Raw genomic sequence first — 19239 nt, 5'->3', positions numbered from 1 at the left:
CTGTATCCAAATGGCTAGTTCTCCCTGTATTCCATGAGATCTAACCTTGCTAATCAGTCTCCCATGGGGAACCTTGTCGAATGCCTTACTGAAGTCGATATAGATCACATCTACCACTCTGCCCTCATCAATTCTCTTTGTTACTTCTTCACAAAACTCAATCAAGTTTGTGAGACATGATTTTCCACACACAAAGCCATGTTGACTATCCCTAATCAGTCCCTGCCTTTCCAAATACACGTACACCCTGTCCCTCAGGATTCCCTGCAACAATTTGCCCACCACCAAAGATGTGAAATACCATTGCTGTACCCTCTATGTAATTTTTTTTTGTTTAAGGCACTTACTAAGATCCACCACTTTGACTAAGCTTTTAGACATCGGATCTAATATCTCCGTTATGTATCTCAATGTCACATGTTGTTTTGTAGCACTCCTCTGAAGTGCCTTGGGACATTTCATTATTAGTGTAATGCAACAATACAAGTTTTTGCTATTAGCATATGGGAGAAGTGAGTGAAGGTAAAGCAATGGAAGGAAACTAGTCAAGGTTTTGAAGGCTTGCAAAACACCCAACTACATACATACACAACGCACACCCAGCCTTGAATGACACTTTACCTACTTGCTTGTTAACACCCACCCACCCACTCACTGGCTAACTATTGCTTCTTAACTTCTAGCTCACACCCTATTAAAGTATGTCACGGTCACCTAATAGTTTGTAGATGGTGCAGGGAAAGCAGGTTTGAAGGAAACCGGTATAATCAAGTTCCAATTAAAATCGTACACATCTACAGAAGGCAATCTTTCAATCTCCTTCGGTTCACGTCAAATATCTCTAAATATCTTATTTTGCTGAGTACTGCAAGCCAACTGAGCTTGATATTCCAGTTTCAACGAGTGAAAGCATGACCCACACAAACACCCTCATACAAACTAAACTGGTCAAAGCAGGGAAACTTTAATCAAAATTGTTGTTTCCATTCATTCATGGGATGAGAGTATTGCTGGCTGGGCCAGCATTTATTGTCTATCCCTAATTGCCCTCCACCGTCTCCTGGAATCACTCCAATTCATGTGGGAGAAGTGCATCCAAGTGTTGTTAAGGAGTGAATCGGTCCAGTGCTAGTTAAGGAACAATGCTAAGGTTCCAAGTCAGGATGCTGTCTGGGAACAGGAGTACAACGCCCATGATGTAAAACCCCTTGGGCAGTGTGTGGTTGACATGAGGCATTATTACAAATATACCTGGAATTCAATTCTGCGCAGAACCCCACAAAACTCTTGAAGAAATCTCTTTTGCGTTTTATGTAAAACAGTGGCACAGTGGCTAGCACCGTTGCCTCACTGCACCAGGGATCCAGGATCAATTCCAGCCTCGGGCGAGTGTCTATGTGGAGTTTGTACATTCTCCCTGTGTCTGTGAGGGTTTCCTCTGTATGCTCCGGTTTTCTCCCACAATCCAAAGATATGCACGTCAGGTGAATTGGCTATGCTAAATTGTTGACAGTGTTCAGGGATTTAGAATAGATTAGATTAGATTAGATTTAGATTACTTTACAGTGTGGAAACAGGCCCTTCGGCCCAACAAGTCCACACCGACCCGCCGAAGCGCAAACCACCCATGCCCCTACATTTACCGCTTACCTAACACTATGGACAATTTAGCATGGCCAGTTCACCTAACCTGCACATCTTTGGACTGTGGGAGGAAACCAGAGCATCCGGAGGAAACCCATGCAGACACGGGGAGAATGTGCAAACTCCACACAGTCAGTCGCCTGAGGCAGGAATTGAACCCGGGTCTCTGGCGCTGTGAGGCAGCAGTGCTAACCACTGTGCCACCCACGGATGTGTAGCTTAGGTGCATTAGTCAGGGCAAACGTAGGGGAATCGGTCTGGGTGGGTTACTCCTCGGACTGTCAGTGTGGACTTGTTGGGCCCAATGGCCTGTTTCCACACTAAGGTATGTATATAAATTAAATACATACTTGGGAAAAGAAATTTCAAAAGATGTTGGTGTTCCAAAGTGTCTACTATCATCAGCTTTGTTATGGAGGGATATCAACTGGTCAGGGGTCTTGGGAGCCATACAGTTTTATCTTTATTTGGCTTTTCCAAACAGGCTTGGCACAACTGGGTATCTTGTTAAGACAGAGGCAAATAAGATAATAACCACACCAATATGGATCTACCGTGACATGGAGACCCACTTGGGTAAGAATGCCAAATTCCATCATTAATGGATAACAATTTACCAGCTTTTTAATTGTTACTGATGACTGTTTTTAAAATCCAGTTTGAATTCTCCCATTTGCTCATGTCCCTGGGGCATTATTCCAGAATTAGTAGCAACATCGTCACTGTGCTGTTATTCCGTCATAAAAGTGGTGCTTTGAGTGGTGTTTTCATTTTCGAGGCAGAAGAGTAGCTCAAGTGTAAATTCGTTACGATATAATTCTACTCTAAGTCTGCTTAAAGTTCTCCATTTGTTTCAAACCCCAAATGTAAGCCCTTCTTGCAACCAGAGGTTAATTAGCTGCACATCAAGATAAAAGCAAGAATGCCAGGTGCTGAAGATCTGAAACAAACAAAAACAGGAATTGTTGGAGAAAGGCAGATGATCTGGCATCAGCTGTAGAGAAGGGGGGGGGGGGGGGGGGAGAGAAAACAAAGAGTTAACATTAACTCAAGTCGAGTGGCTCTTCTTCAAAAATGAAAGCAGCTGGGAAACACTGGTATTTATACCGATGACAGGGCTTGGGGGAAAGAACGAGATGGATAGGTGGAGATAGTGTCAGGGAGAGAGCAAAAACGGGAGCAGACAAAAGATTTGTTGATGGTAAGGCAGGGAAGGAGGACAGCCAAAATAAAAACAGAAATTGTTGGGGAAACTCAACAGGTTGGGCAGCATCTGTAGCAAGAAAGCAGAGTTGACATTTCAGCTCCAATGACTGCTTCAGAACTGTTAATTGTTCAGAATGTTGACACTGCTTTTCCTCCAAAGACACAGAGTTTCTCCAGCAATTTCTGTTTTTGTTTTAGATTTCTAGCAGCTACATTTCTTTTATGTACTTCTAAAATGATATTTGAGTTCCCAATGACTGAATGAAAATATCACACATCAAAATTTATAGTAACAAAACAACTTTGGCTTAACGTTAATTTTGCTTTAACGCTAATTTCTAGACCACAGAAAGTTTCCCACATTCATATTTTAGCATAACTAAGATTCTACCACCTCTATTACAAATATTTTTTCTGATCAATCCCTTCAGACGTTTTAACACGTGGCCGGAGTAGGTGGGACTTGAATCCAGACCTTGGGGCTCAGAGGTAGAGACACGACTAATGCACCACAAGAGCCCTCCAGCCCAGTCATACATAACTCTAACCACTAATTGGTTACATAGAAAGCAGTCCAAATAATTACACCACTTCAAGATCTTATTGACTTTCCCAGTTAATCACAAGATTGATGTTCACTGTGAAGTTGCTCTGGGGAATGAGGGGAAATATTTCCTAATATGGGATGCATAGATTACAAAGTTGCAATTCTATGCCTGTGTTAGTGAAACTTAGTTTGTAAAAGGTAAGCGAGGCAAGCCTTGAGATAAGTTGATAGTGTGGTCAAGACATCTGGGCAAAAGTGAGCACTACAGATGCTGGAAACCAGAGTCTTGATTAGAGTGGTGCAGGAAAAACACAGCAGGTTAGGCAGCATCTGCCAGCTAATCTCAATCCATAGTACCTCTTACACCATGAGTTTTTATTTTCTACAACAACATTTGTGTCTGCAAAACTATTGATATTGCCAATATCACTCTTTTGTGAAAGGCTGCATACGAACAGAAACTGGCTTCATTATCTGAAAGCAACCAGTAAGACAATGAGGAGCTGAAAATGAGTTGACTGTGCTAAGATCAACACGAAAAGGACAGGACTTGGGAGTGCGACATGGGTAACAAACATGGAGGGAGATGTTCATACTCTCAAATTGTTAAGCTCAGTGCTGCAGGTTGTGAAAGATGAGGTGTTGTTCCTTTAGCTTACAATGAGCATCTCTGATGCACTGTAGCAAGTTGTGGAACACTCTGGTGTGCAGACTGGCAGGCAACTGAAAGTTCATGGTCATTTTTATGCACAGAGCATAGGTGTTCAGTATAGCAGTCTCCCAGTCTGCATCGCCTCCCCGCACCATCTCCAGTGTAGAGGATATCACATTAGATTGAGTCAAGTGCACACATATTGTTGCTTCACCTCAATAGTGTGACTGGAACCTTGGACAGGTAAATGGGCCTTCTGGATTTGTAAGGATACTGTGGGAGGGTGTTGGGAATGTAGGAGTGAAACTTGGTGTCCAGAGGGGACTGATTCCTACAGAACGCTGACTAGGGGAGGAGAACGGGTGTCTGGTGGTGGCATCCCACTGGAAATGGCGGCTTATGATTATTTCAACACAGAGGCTGATAAAGTGGAAAGTGAAGACAAAGGAATCCTATCGTTGTTGTGGAAGGGAAAGAAGGGGAGACAGCAGCAGTGGGAGAGATGGGTCAGATCCAGCTGCAAATCTGTCAACCACAGCACTCGGGAATCAGTCAGATCCACTTTTTCCTTAACTGAGGAAAGATTGGATCTGTCTGCTCCCCTCCCCACCACCTTGCCACCCTGTGCGAAAGGTGGCATCATCAAAAGAGATGTGATGGAGACTGGGAAATTAGGAAAGCATTCTCCAAGGTGGAACTTGAAACCAGACCTTCTAGCTCAGAGAGGGGGACAAAATGAACACCTCGGGATGGCTCTTTTCTAATCAACCTGTACAGAGATGTTCCATAGCTCTGGAGCAGGCGGGAGATGAAGTTGGACCTCCTGGCTCAGAGGTAGGGACACTACCTTTCATGTAGTTCCTTGAAAGCTCATCATTGTAGTGTCCTAGCCCCTACCATTTTCAGCTGCTTCACCATTAACCTTCCATCATGTGGTCAGAACTGGGAATGGTCACTGATTGCACAAAGTTCAGCACCATTCACGACTCCTCAGATACTGACACAGTCCAAATTAATCATGACCTAGATGATACAGAGGATTCACCTGATAAGGGCAATAAATGTTGACCAGGCAGCTACATTTACATCTCATGAATGAATGCATATAAAAATATGTTCTGATCCACTGGTCTCTCACTTTTTCCAGTAGCAGTCTCTCTTCTTTCTTAGATTATTGAGATAATTGGAATCATTTCAGAAACTAAAAATCAATGTCTAATTTGCCAACTGTTGGACACTATTTACTGCATGGTTGAACTGTTCCTCTGCATATCACCGGCTTCGATAGATTTTAGTACTTTAATTTTTCATTATTAACTACATTTGAGCAAAAGAATAAGTATTATATGAGTAAACTAAGTAAGATACACAAGCTAGGATATGCTTCACATCCATGTGAAGTTAGTTTAGTGTTGCACAGGCTGAGATGGAGAAGCTTGCTTTTCATTCCTTTCTTTTCCATTAGTAGCTACTGCTAATCTAGTGCGTACCTGGTAACTCACATAGGCCAATTCAACAAAGAATACACAAAAACTGCAGTGTAATCTACATCTTTCATCCTCACTGGTCATCATGCTCTGATGGCCTGTACTCAAGTGATTTAAAAGGACACAGCTACAAACACGGCAGACAATATTCTAGGTCTCACTGGATTTCAGGAGGGTTCTAACTGATTGGAAAACTGCTAATGAGATGCCTCTATTCAAGAAAGAAGCAGAAAGCAGGGAAAATATATCATTTAGTCTAACAACGGTCAATGGGAAATGCGAAAGTCCATTAAAGAAAAATTAACAGAAAGTATGGAACAGCGAACATAGTTCTATGAAGGGGAAGTTACACTTACAAATTTGTTAGAATTCTTTGAGGAAATGAATGAAGGGTGGTGTGGTGGCTCAGTGGTTAGCACCGCTGCCTCACAGCATCGGGGACCCCGGTTTGATTCCACTCTCGGGCAACTGTCTGTGTGGAGTTTGTACATTCTCCCCATGCCTGTGTAGGTTTCCTCCCACAGTCCAAAGATGTGCAGGTTACATGAATTGGTTCTGCTTAATTGCCCAGAGATATATAGGTTAGGTAGATTACACAGGGTTACAGGAATTAGTGTGGGGGTGGGGTCTGGGTGGAATCTCTTTTGAGTCATTGATGGGTTAAATTGCCTGCTTCTACCGTGTAGGGATTCTATGATATAACAAGCAGAGCTAAGGGTAATTGGTAAATGCAGTGTACTTGGATTTTCTGAAGGCATTTGATACAAGGCCATACAAAAGATTATTGCACGGGATAGCAGCTCATGATAATGGGGTTAATCTATAAGCATGGATTGAGGATTGGTTAAGAGCCCTGAAGAAGGGCTTATGCCCGAAACGTCGATTCTCCTGCTCCTTGGATGCTGCCTGACCTGCTACGCTTTTCCAGCAACACATTTTTCAGCCAAGAGACAAAAGACAGAGTCAGAATTAATGAGTCTTTTCCAGGTGGAAAGATGTAACTAGTGGAGTGCCACAAGGCTTGGTCCCACGATCTCAAATATTTACTCTGTTACTGACTTTATGGATTGGAATCTGACATATTCAAATTTGCTGATGGGCACAATCCTGCAAAAGCCTAGGTTGAATGAGTAGTGGGAGAAAACCTGGCAGAGGGTTAAATGTAGGAAAGTGTGAAGTTATTCACTTCAGGAAGAATCAGAAGACAGGCTATTATTTCAATGGAGACAAAAAAGAACTGCAAATGCTGGAATCCAATGTAGACAAGCAAGAGGCTGGAACCCCTGTTGACAGCTATGCTGAGCTGGCGTGAAAAAGGTGAGGCCTGGTGAAACTCAGCCATAATTATTTTTTGTTAAATGGCAGTGCAGATTTGAGAGGCTGAATGGCCTACTCCTTCAATTCCTTATGTTCACTCATGTTATTGTTAAGCATACTATTGTTATAGTTGATGGTATGGAACAGAATACAGCAGTGGATTGGCATAACATTGATGCCATACATAAAGTTAGGACATAAAAATCTTCATGAGAAAAGATGCAAAAGTATACATTTAAATGGTCTAACTAATCTTGCCATATGAGAAGATTGGTTTGACTAAACCTGTACTGACTGCTGTTTAGAAAAATGAGGTCATAGAGATGTATAGCATGGCAACAGACCCTTCGGTCCAACCCGTCCATGCTGACCAGATATCCCAACCCAATCTAGTCCCACCTGCCAGTATCCGGCCCATATCCCTCCAAACCCTTCCTATTCATATACCCATTCAAATGCCTTTTAAATGTTACAATTGTACTAGCCTCCACCACTTCCTCTGGCAGCTCATTCCATACATGTACCACCTTCTGAGTGAAAAAGTTGCCCTTTAAGTTTCTTTTATATCTTTCCCCTCTCACCCTAAACCTATGCCCTCTAGTCCTGGACTCCCCGACCCCAGGGAAAAGACTTTGTCTATTTATCATATCCATGCCCCCCCAAAATTTTGTAAACTTGTATAAGGTCACCCTTCAGCTTCCGAAGCTCCAGGGAAAACGTCCCTAGCCTGTTCAGCCTCTCCCTTTTGCTCAAATCATCCAAGCCTGGCAACATCCTTGTAAATCTTTTCTGAATCCTTTCAAGTTTCACAACATCTTTCTGATAATAAGACCAGAATTGCACGCAATATTTCAACTGTGGCCTAACCAATGTCCTGTACAGCTGCAACATGACCTCCCAACTCCTATACTCAATAAAAGAAAGCATAGTTAACAACTTCTTCACTATCCTATCTACCTGCGACTCCACTTTCAAGGAACGATGAACCTGCACTCCTAGGCCTCTTTGTTCAGCAACACTCCCTTGGACGTTACCATTAGGTATATAAGTCCTGCTAAGATTTGCTTTCCCAAAATGCAGCACCTCACATTTATCTGAATTAAACTCCATCTGCCACTTCTCAGCCCATTGGCTCATCTGGTCAAGATCCTTTTGTAATCCGAGGTAACTTTCTTTGCTGTCCACTACACCTCCAAGTTTGGCGTCATCTGCAAACTTACTAACTGTACCTCTTTTGCTCGCATCCAAATTATTTATGTAAATGACAAAAAGTAGAGGACCCAGCACCGATCCTCATTGAAAAGTCCAAAATTCTGTCAGGCTGGTCAGAATAATGCATGAATAATGTTCCTTTTGTCAGAGGTATCCAGAACACGAGGCCACAGTCTCAGGATTTGTGGCAAGCCACTTAGGACTGAGATGAAGTGGAATTTATTCAGAGGGTGGTGAACTTGTGAAAATCTCAAGCACAGAAGGCTGTGGATGCCAACGTACTGGATATGTTTGAGAAACATAAATTTCTAAACACTAACAACAGAAAGGGGTAGGTGTATGGGTATTGAGATAGAGCAGGAGCAGTGATCATGCTGAAGGGCAAATAACATTCTCCTGCTCTCATGTTGTTTCCACATCAATTTACAGACTGAACACTAAGATTAGAAGGAATAAACTGAGAAACAGCAAATTCTTAAATGAATAATTAATCATTCATTGTGGTCAGAAAGTAACTCCAGCAGAGTTTGTACAAGTGGAGCTAAATCATTTACAGAAGAAAGCTGACTGTTTCTGCTGCAAGAATAATTTGGCTTGCTATGAGAAACAGGGGTGACAGCTCTGTGGTTCTCCCAAAGCAGTAAAGATACTTAGAGATTAGATTGTGAGACCTTTGAAAAAAATAAACAGACTGCTTGTAGGCAGCAGCTTCCACTATATTTTTATATTTGTGCATGTGCAGAAAATTTCTTGTAAAGGTGAAGATTTGTGTGTGAATCGAACATTTGTCTGTTTTCAACATTAGTCTTCATGTCAACTGCCTAAAGGTTCCAAGGAATCTCAATTTCACTCAAGGTGTATTTTATTGCTAATGCCAAAACATAGAAGCCTTTCCCTAACATATACGTGGATTTTACCACACCTCCCCCACCCGCTCAAATTTCTTGAAACAGCATCTTAGAATGAGAAGCAAAGGAAAATATGGAGAAGAGTTGACTATTAAATAATGGCTTTGTACTCTTCCTAAACTTTGTTAATTTAATGACTGATGTAACTTACTGCCCAGAGGTGTAAATTCTTGTATGTGGAACAACTCAATATATCAACTGATATTCAACTGATACTGATATTCAACTCAGTGATTGCTATAAAGTAGTAAAATCATAACCAAGATATGAGTTTCCATACTTATCAGATTAACAGATCAGCCCTTGGTCAAGTATTACTGGGTTCCAATCAGGCTGAATGGAATGCTTCTTTTTAAACAAAAGAAAACGAATGGACATGGCCAGCCTATTTACACAGTACACTTTGGAAAACCATAGAAGAGCAACACAATTACCAATAAAGAATTCCACCAATTTGATTGCCCCAACTTGCAAGTTGAGAGAGAAAATATGGTTTAGAACATAGAGGTAAAGCCCTTCAGTAATGAGTCAGGTAGTACATGAGGGTTTGCTGAGATACATTATATCAGCATAAAAAAAACTTTGCTCTCAAAGTAACTTAAATGATCAGAAAGCACTTGGTGCGAAGAATAGATGTTCAAAATGAAATGTCACCTTCCACAGCACTGAGGTTTGATTAGCAGACAACTCCAGAAAGTCTTACCTCTATACAAAGATATATTTCATTTTTTGATCATGAGTAAAATAGTAATGTTGATATCAATATATTACTGACAATTTAATCCTTGTAACAACTTTATCACAGAAGCTTATTTACAAGAAAAGAATCCTGGGAGAAAGTTAAGACAAGTCTACAGTTTAGAATCTATTTTAATCCATATGTAAAACTACTTGGTGATCATGACAATAAACTATTAATATTCTCCACAAAATGAAAGAACTGTTCCATTCAAGTTTCTTAAAGATAATGTGACATGCCTGGTTATATTTTGAAGGGAACTTTTGCAAAAAGTAGATAGCCAAGCATGCAAATTTCTGGCTTCCGTTCATAATGTTCATTTGACAGAGAAACTTGCAGCCAAAGTGTACTTGACTGAAACAAGCCTTTTTGAGAAGGAACTACTGTTTCCAATCATACATTTAATAAAAATAAAATTTATCAAGTCGTTGCACAGGAATGCTATAAAACAAAAAAGTTGCTTGAGAAAAATAAAAGGACAAATGACTAAAGGTTTGATCAGAGGTAAGTTTCTCAGGTGAAACCTAAAGGAGCAGAGTGAGGTAGGAAACAGTGGAGAGACTAATGTATAGAGCATTGGCAGCTGAAGAAATTAAGATTGAATATGTCGAGAGGTAACAATTAGAATTGCATTTATAATGAGGGCTTTGAGGCTAGATGTTGTTGCAAAAGAAAGGGAGAGGGAGACCACAGATATTTAAAAAGAAATAACAATGAATGAAATTTTTAAATTCAAAGTATTCAAATTCACCGAGACAATATAGGTGAATTGGGAACAGAGCGATCTCAGATGTAACAGGTCTGCCTGATTGATGGTTTGGATACATCCAAAATTTCAGTTGATCCCAAGGAAGGTAACATGCCTGAGGAGGGAGTAAAAAATCTGAAAGTTACCAAGGCAAGGGTGAGGGCATTACCATCAGATGAGCTGAGATGTGGATGGAGTTAGACAGAGACACCAAGAGGAAAATAGGTAGTCTTAGTGATGGTAGGGAGAAGTGTTATTGGATGCTCATGTTTGATTGAAATATGACCCCAAAGTTGCAAACCATCAGCATGAAGGCAGTTGGTAAAAAAAAGGATGGATTCAGTATTTCAGAAGCAAGTTTGTTATGAGAATAATGGTTTCATGGATATCTAACTGGAAATTTCTGCTCATCCAGCATTAGACCTGGTGTGATCAGTGACAATTTATACTGAGTAGAAAGACAGAGAGATGAAGCTTTACACCGGCATTGGGCCTGTAAAAACCAATGGCATTTTTATGGATGATGCTCTTAGAGAGCAGTATGTAGCTGAGAAATAGGAGGCTGCAGGGAGGAGGGGGTTAACTATGGGGAAACAAGGAGGTAAGGCATTACAAGAGATTCTCTTGCTAAAACTAGACAGATAAATTGGACAAAGCTTGCACAGTGCCACCCAACTGCTGATAGTGGAGATGTGTTGGAGGATAGTGTATTCCACCTTGTCAATGACTATCGATATGTCAAAAAAGGATAAAAGGTGATTAAAATTATCTTTGTCGCAAACAGATAGGATATGAGTTGTAAAATTGATAAAAACCGACTTTGTTACTCTGGTAACAATGGAAACCTAATTGAAGGAGTTTCCAAGAAAAATGGGCATAGATTTCTGTGGTATCCACCCCTTCAAGGACTTGAGAGAATAAGAAATTTAGAGGTAGGACAGTATTATGCAAGGATTGAGGTCTCAATTATCATTGTTTTGAGGACCAGGATGAAAAGACAGACTTGAGGTGAGAGAGGAAACTCAAACTTGAGGAGACAGAATCGTTGACCATATCAGCTATCAGTGGAACCAGCGAGAGTCATCAAATGATCAGCAGCGAAGTGACTAACAGCAAGACTGAGGTATTCCTCAAAGAAATTGAATTCTTCAAAATCTCCTTTGAATCTTTATTCTTTATTCCCTGTACAAGTGCCTAGAAGAAATATTGATTTCAAGGTGCATTTTTCATGAACAAATGAAAAGGCTTAACAGTTGTCAAACTCTTCATGTAGGGTTTTATTCTACAGCAAACTTAAAAGTCTTACTTTGTTGCTTTTCTTTAGCAAATTCTATCAACAGGTGAAAGTTAACAAAACCCATGTAGTTATCTGTACAGTTGCCAGAATACACACAGATGAAACAAATAATATAAATACCGATATGGATATTATATGACAAAAGCAAGAAAAAAGGTACATGCACAATGAACACTCTGCTAGGAACCATTTTGATGATTGATGTGTCTCCAATGTTTTCATTTTAAACTAGTTTAGCAAAGTTCTGGTAAAGTCTAAAAAACTTGGCTTCCATCCCTCATTAAACAGTAAGCTTGATTATATATCAAGGGAAGGGCATTCTTGTGCCAGTGATGTACATTACTTATCCACAGTCTCTGTAAGCTGTTAAGTTAGTATGCTATCATAAAACAGATGACAAAAAAAACTCTTGGCATCAGTTTTGTTTCTGCAGTTAGTTTAAGTTCAAGGCGAGCACACATAGTGTACCTTTAAAAAAGCCACATGCCTCAAAACAGAACACCACCATAGGACTAAACAAGTAAAAACACCAGGATTGTATAATTTCGGTCGTCCATGCCTAGACCATTCGTGCAGCCGATGGATGAATGGCAAAGGCGACACTGCTGCAACATGCAGGCTGACCTTCGAGGTGTGAAATTTCAGTCAGTTCTAGCAAAACAATAGAGAACTTTTCGTTCATTACTCAAACATGGCAGAGTAGATTGTATTAGATATTTCTGGAAAGCACCCATTTTGAAAACTAGGTGAGGTCCTTTCCTATACATCCAACAGTTCAAGAAAATTACAACAGCAGCAATCCTTTCCTCTTCACAGAAACAAAAGAAATCACACATCCAATCATTTACCTGCCTATAGCACAAAAGTTGCAAGGAATAAAAGAAGGCCCATTGTTGTCACACGTTATTTCCAGCTGAATGAATTCGGAGGATTTGTAGCAGGGAAACTTTGGCAGGGGTGAGGGGTGGTGTTGAGGAGACAGGGGTATGAGAAAACATGAGAAAGAGAAGGGGAAGAGCATAGCATGCAACAGCTAAACATCTTTGAAGTATAGAGTCAGCTTCAGATTGCTTAATTATCCTTTAATCACAGTATATACAGTTTAAAATGGCATTATCAACATTGCAATAATGTATATACCTTAAAACAGAGATATTACGTATTTTTGAAAGTTAACATGCCAAACCATATTCAACAACATGGATACTGAAAATCATTGTGACTTTCAGGTACAGCTGATAAATCCATTTGCTATGAAGGGTATTAATTTTCAAATCAAAATCTGCCAATGTTGAGCACTGCATGTCCTGGACAGTCAGTCACCACAGCATTAGACAATTTATGCCTTCTTTAAAGCCACATTTTGAAACATGATTCATTAAACATACTAATCTTAAAAATAAAAAGATGCAGGAGCATAACTGCTCCAAAATTTCTCCTCCAATTGGGGTTTTTGGTCCCAACAGTGCAGGCATGAATTTAACAAATATCACCTAAATCCAGAAGGAGTGTGCATTTAATACAAAGCTTTGTTACATTACTAGTGCGCAAGAGGGTATTCTTAATTTTGTACACCAGCCATATAATTAAGTAGTCTTGAAAAATTAATTGCATTGTAAAGAATAGAATACAAAACTCCACAATTTGAAGGCATAAAAGTCACAAAGTTGAGAACAATCATGGAAATATATTTTCACCAGCTGTGTATTTAGTGCACTGATCACTTTTGAATCCGAGACGACGTCAGCCACTGTGCTAAGCTCACTTAGAGTTCAAAAAAGCTCATTCACATTTCAAACTTTTATAAAAGTAAAATGAAAAGATGAAACAATTGGTTGGGTATTACAGTACATCTGTGTCTTTAACTTCAAGAGAAATAACTAAAAATGTTTGGATTATTTAATTCTTATAAATGGTACACAAACATAAAATACAATAAACAATTAAAAAGGATCATGATGAATACTTCACATAAAAATATCCAATAGTTTTCCAATGTTGATCATGAAAGGATAAACTAGTCAATTTGGGGCCAGATAACTTTAGTCAAACCTAAATTTATTAATTATTTATAATACCTAGTTTACAACATTGAGTTTCTGCTTTTGCTCTTTCCTTAGCTAATGCTGCTAACATTTACACCGCATAAAATATATGAAAGGCAAGTGATAGTACCTGGGTCACCCACCTGTAAATTGGGTCAAGATTTAAAAAAAAAATCAAAATTATCTTCTACTTCAGAGTAAAACATGTCAAGGTAACTAAGGACAACATACTGGACAAACTGGTTAACATTTCTTGTATCCTACAACAGCTCCCCCAGGTGGCCAACTTTAATTTTTCTCCTCCTAGTCAAAGCATTCAGCAAAATGTTTATTTTTCGGAGGGGGTGGGGGCAATCACAAGGGCTCCACTTACCAGTGGGGAGCAAAAAAATGAACAGACTGTAAAAGTTTTAAGCATTTATTTGAGATTGGAGGGAGCCAAAATTTCAACTAAAACAAACATCAACAGAATATTTAAAACTCAAAAATAACATGAAAATGTTTAAAAAAATACAATTAATTTAAGTGTCACATTTATACCCAAAAGTCCTGAGGAGGTATCCAAAGCAAAATGTCAGACATGTTGGAGAGTTGGGACTCAGGGAATGGAGGAGAGTAACAATGTTACAATGTGAGGGTGATAACAATTATTCAAATTAAAAAAACAATTCTACAATTTATGGAGATAGAAAGATCACATGCAGAGATCTAGATTTGAGTAAAGCTCTACTAATTGCATTATTTTCTTGAAGGCAAGTTCAAGTCACAAGTGTTTTGGTTAGTTACTCGTATGATTGTCTGATTATTTTCCCGTGTATTCTATAGGATGTTGGCCAATCCTAACTGGTAGGAATTTAACGCAGCCAACTAACCAACGGGTTAAGTATTACTTGGGACCAGGAATGCCTTGGACTTCATTTCTTCTAATAAATCTTCTATGCCCTGTTTACAAGTTAAAAATAAAATGAAACCAGCATACAATCTGGTGGGGTGGCCACAGCATCATTTTTTATGGGAAGTGAGTGTCGCTGGTAAGACCAGCATTTGTTACCCATCCCTAAGTGCCCTTGAACTGAGTGACTTGCTATGTCATTTCAGAGGGCAATTAAGGGTCAAACACATTGCTGCAGGTTTGGAGTCAATTATTGGGCAAACAAGGCAAGGATGGCAAATTTCTTTTCCTAATTGACATTCGTGAATAAGGTAGGTTTTAATGACAACCAGTGATAGTCTGATGGTCACTATTACTGAGGCTAGCTTTATATTTCAGATGGCAGAATCATAGTAATATCACAACGCACAATTCAGAGGTGCAGGATAATTTCCTGGGGCTCACTGATTCAGATTACCCAATAGCAGCTGATGGAATCTAAAATCTAGAATACAAAGCTATCTGAATAATGACAACTATTACTGTAAAATCCCAAATGGTTCACTAATATCGCTCGGGAAGCAAATGTGCCATCTTGAGCCAGTCTGGCCTACATGTGACACCAGGTCCACAGTAATGTGGTTCATTCTTAGCTCATCTCTGAAACAGTGTACCAATTATTCAGCTCAAGGGCAATTAGAGGTGGGCAACAAATGTTGGCCCTGCCAGCCACTAGCTCTTCCTATGAAAGAATTAAGTTGCTAAGGTAGAATTTGGACCCATACCTCCAATACATTACCATTAAGTCACTGCCCCCATGTGGGCATTTCTTTGCTCCAAGTTCATTTTAAAGAGAAGAATATTTATCTAACGTCAACCTAGAAAGCAAAGTAGAAATAAACACTGCCACACAAGACTATGCTTGGTTGTTCCAAATCCTCAATAACTTTTGTTGATTTTGTTGTTGTTAGATGACTCAATTTGAGGAGTTCTCTTTCAGTCGCTTGGTCACATTAGAACTTTAATATTGCTTAAAAAAAGAAACATGCTGGCAAAGCTTTTCACCTTGCATTCAACAGTACAAGATAATGTGGCATGAGTGCAAAACAAGCAGCTTTGGCAACATGGCTCTTTTTTCAAGCAATACTTAACTCTGTCTCTGTTGTACAACTTATGCTTTTAAGAAGGATTTTGCTTCCGAAATTTCAGCTTGAACGATGGAAATCTTTTGACTGACATTCTTTCTTCAAATGCTAGAATTCAGAAGCTACTGAATGAAAGGAAAATTAAAGTACAATTCATGACTGAATAGAGGAGAAGAATAGCTTCCCACAACTGATTCACAACTGGCATAAACCATTCTGGGAGATGCCAAAGTGTGATACAACTGAAGAAGAAACCTCCTGTGGCAAAGTCAGCAAAATACAGGACTGGGTAAAAAAATAAACAGCATCAGAACATACAAATGTTTATGCAGATGGAACAATCATAACCAAAGATGGTGACCAGAAGGACGCAGATAGTTGGCATTCAAGTTTTTAAGAAGGTAAGTATTACTATTGAACAGTTTGCATTCTCATAACAAGAATAATTGCTAACTGGTGATTTATACCAAACCTATGGATTTGTTTCCACCACAGCAGAATATAAAATCATGATGTGACAAATCATTGCCTTCAGTGGATCATATTTCAGGCAGCCAAACTTGGAATGGAAACTGAACTGCAACGACAAACTTTGCATGATCATTTCAGCTTTTCTTCCCAACTTCACTCCAACTCATTTCGGAGGAATGGGAACACAGGCCTACTAAATTACATATTAGACTTAAATTATATGTAGAAATTCAGTGGTTTTTACGTTCCATCACATAAAATCTAATATTACAACATAAATGGGTGTTTCCAAAACTCTTGATGAACAGGACTCTCAAACAGAGAACTACAAATTTGGATTTCATTTTCAGGCTGATATAATCTCAGGTGCATTAATTTGATTTTTCTTGGTTCTTGCTAAGGCAAGGATAGGAGCACCCATTTCAAAGGCATGGATATACAACAAGCTTCCCCCTGCATTTCCAAATAATGAGGCAATTATCCAAGGATGGGGAAGGAAAGAGAAGTGGAACCAATAGTGAGAAAGAAGAAGAAAGTACAATAGTTTTGAAAAGAAGTTCCATAATACAGTAGCTAGTCTTCACCAAATTGCCGTCTTACAGTTCCCAAAAAAGGACAATCATGCCTTTTTTTGTGCTTCCATGCAAATCTTCAATTGTGAGATGGTTGCAATTTAAAACCTGAAGTGTGAAATACTGGCAGCAGTAGTAAAAAGTTGCTTCAATCTTCTACAGTAATAATAGTTCAATCCAGTGAGATATCACTTGGCTTAGCAAGAACTTGACATGTCTACACCAGTAGCTGCTAAGAAAAAGTGTGGCAATGTCACTTCTGGTGTAATTTAACAGCAGATATTTTATGTATAATACTTAAAATTACATCATGTGGAATAATACTCATGTATGTATGTCACAAACTTCAGGTTTAAGGATGACAATAACTTAACCTTCACTCGCTGCTTCACTTGATGTCACCACTGGACTGTCAAAGACTCACTATAGGCCTTCTTTTATTCTAGGTCACATATTAAACAGGCATCACATTATGATCAAGTAACAGCTGTAAGATTAAAGCTAAGCAACTGCATATATTACTTAAGAACAAACACTGATGTGCAGCAATTGTTCACTCCAAGGGCACATGGATTTCAAAATCTGAGCAGATAGGTCTCTGAAGAGGCACGGCTTCATCCGTCTAAAGAAACATGACTGCCATCTGTTAACTATGACTTGACACATCTGACGATGAGCTACTGTTGCTGTTTGTTGTCTGGGCCCTTTTTATGTATAAGTTCAATAATTTCATCTGCAAGAGAGACAGATATCAATTAGATTCAATAAAAAACAATTCATATTAATACTTACTTGAAGTCTTAACCGTTAAACTAAACGGTGAAAATAGTGTCATGGCAATGGTACCGAACGATTAATCTAGAGGGTTGGACTAAGGTTCTGAGAGATGAACTCACATCCCATATTAAAATTCTTGCCTCGCTGAAAATAATGATATTATCTAATTGTTATTATGCACTTATCCAGTCCAGCCAATATGTAATTCCAGATGCACAACAATGGGGTTGACTCAAACATTTGTTGAGATTGCCTAGGAAGCCACTGAGTTCTTGGACACTTGGTCAATAAATGCCACCTTTGCCAGTGACGCTCACAACCCAAGAATGAATAAAGCAAACTGACGTAGCTTAATGCTCACATACAACATCATTTTAGGTGGGGTCTAGCTCGGTATAAATGGCTGTCTTCATGATAATTTTATCTCTCTATCCCTTCCTGTCATGGTCTGCTATCTCAGCTGATCAATCAATTCAAGAATCAGGAAATTGTCTCAGGGAAGACCAATTCATGTATTTGCTCACTAAATAGTACCTCTACTCAAAGTAATACAAGGTTTTCAACTAGATCAGTTTTACACTATTATTCTAGCTGAAATCCTAATGGTTTGAAATCAAACTGTGCATTATTAGTAGATGCTTAGCACATTTCGATGACTTTATTCTTGATCATATTTAACTAAAGACTTCAACCAGTTCAATTTCTAATACTAAGCCAGTGTTCCAAACTTACAATTAAACAAATGCTATAACAGACATACAACAGTGAAATGTAGGACTGCATGCAAGTAAACCTACCTTACTTCCTGTGAGCTGTGCAAGATAAGGTTTTAGCTCTTCTCCAATTACAGAATAAATTGCCACCAAACAGAACACACTTGCCTTACGCACACTACTTTCTGTGTTGTCATAACCCTATAAAAGATTATAAAACAGTAAGTGAAAAGCACTGAAAGAAGCGTAAATACTTCCAACAGAATACAAGCATGTGACACAGGAGGCAGTCATCCAGTCCACTACGCTTGCAGAGATGACAGAGATGTCATATTTCATCCCATTCTGTGCTTTTAGTTACAATATTGCCAAGCCTCTCAACCACAAATAACTTTTTCGTTTACTTATGCAATCAGCTTCCAACTACTTTTCAAGTATTGTATTTAACTTTTTGGCAACTCTGAAAATTTTCATTGCCCTTTTTTAAAATCACCAGACAATGATTTCACACAATCTTCGAACATCTGGTTATTAACACACAACAGTTTTGCTGCATTCCATCTAAACCATTCATTGTCTTGTAAACTGGAGTAGGCTCACAATATTCTCTGTTCCAAGGAACAGCCCCAACTTTCTACAATCATATTATAACTAATGTCCCAGTAAAAGTCTAGTTAACCTTTTGTGCATTCTTTGGAATGTGTGCAATCTATATTTAATGATTTGAGCTAGTGAGGGTGATACGAGGGTTTTCTTTTCTGTGTCTGAATGATTAACTTGCAAGAATTCCTGTAGTCGGGGATGGGGGAGGAGACAGGTGAAGAGAGATGGGAGAGAGAGAGAAAGAGAGAGAGAGAGAGAGAGAGAGAGAGAGAGGGGGAGGGAAAG

General features: G+C 39.3%; 1 protein-coding gene across 1 annotated transcript in view; it reads right to left on the bottom strand.

Annotated features, from left to right (window-relative positions):
- Positions 1–11719: 11719 nt before the first annotated feature.
- The window catches only part of clasp1a (cytoplasmic linker associated protein 1a), a 240737-nt gene continuing 233217 nt past the window's right edge, over positions 11720–19239 (bottom strand). Inside the window, exons 39-40 of the mRNA XM_087989318.1 lie at positions 18436–18552; positions 11720–17594 (exon numbers count right to left, since the gene is read on the bottom strand). Of these exons, the coding sequence (XP_087845444.1) occupies positions 17508–17594; positions 18436–18552 (204 nt within the window). The 3' untranslated portion in view covers positions 11720–17507. The remainder of the gene's footprint in view (positions 17595–18435; positions 18553–19239) is intronic.

Source organism: Chiloscyllium plagiosum, unplaced genomic scaffold, assembly GCF_037043375.1.
Source record: "Chiloscyllium plagiosum isolate Xiang-an unplaced genomic scaffold, Cpla_swu_hap1 HiC_scaffold_7, whole genome shotgun sequence".
NCBI lineage: Eukaryota > Metazoa > Chordata > Chondrichthyes > Orectolobiformes > Hemiscylliidae > Chiloscyllium > Chiloscyllium plagiosum.
This window is presented reverse-complemented; position numbering and strand designations above follow the sequence as displayed.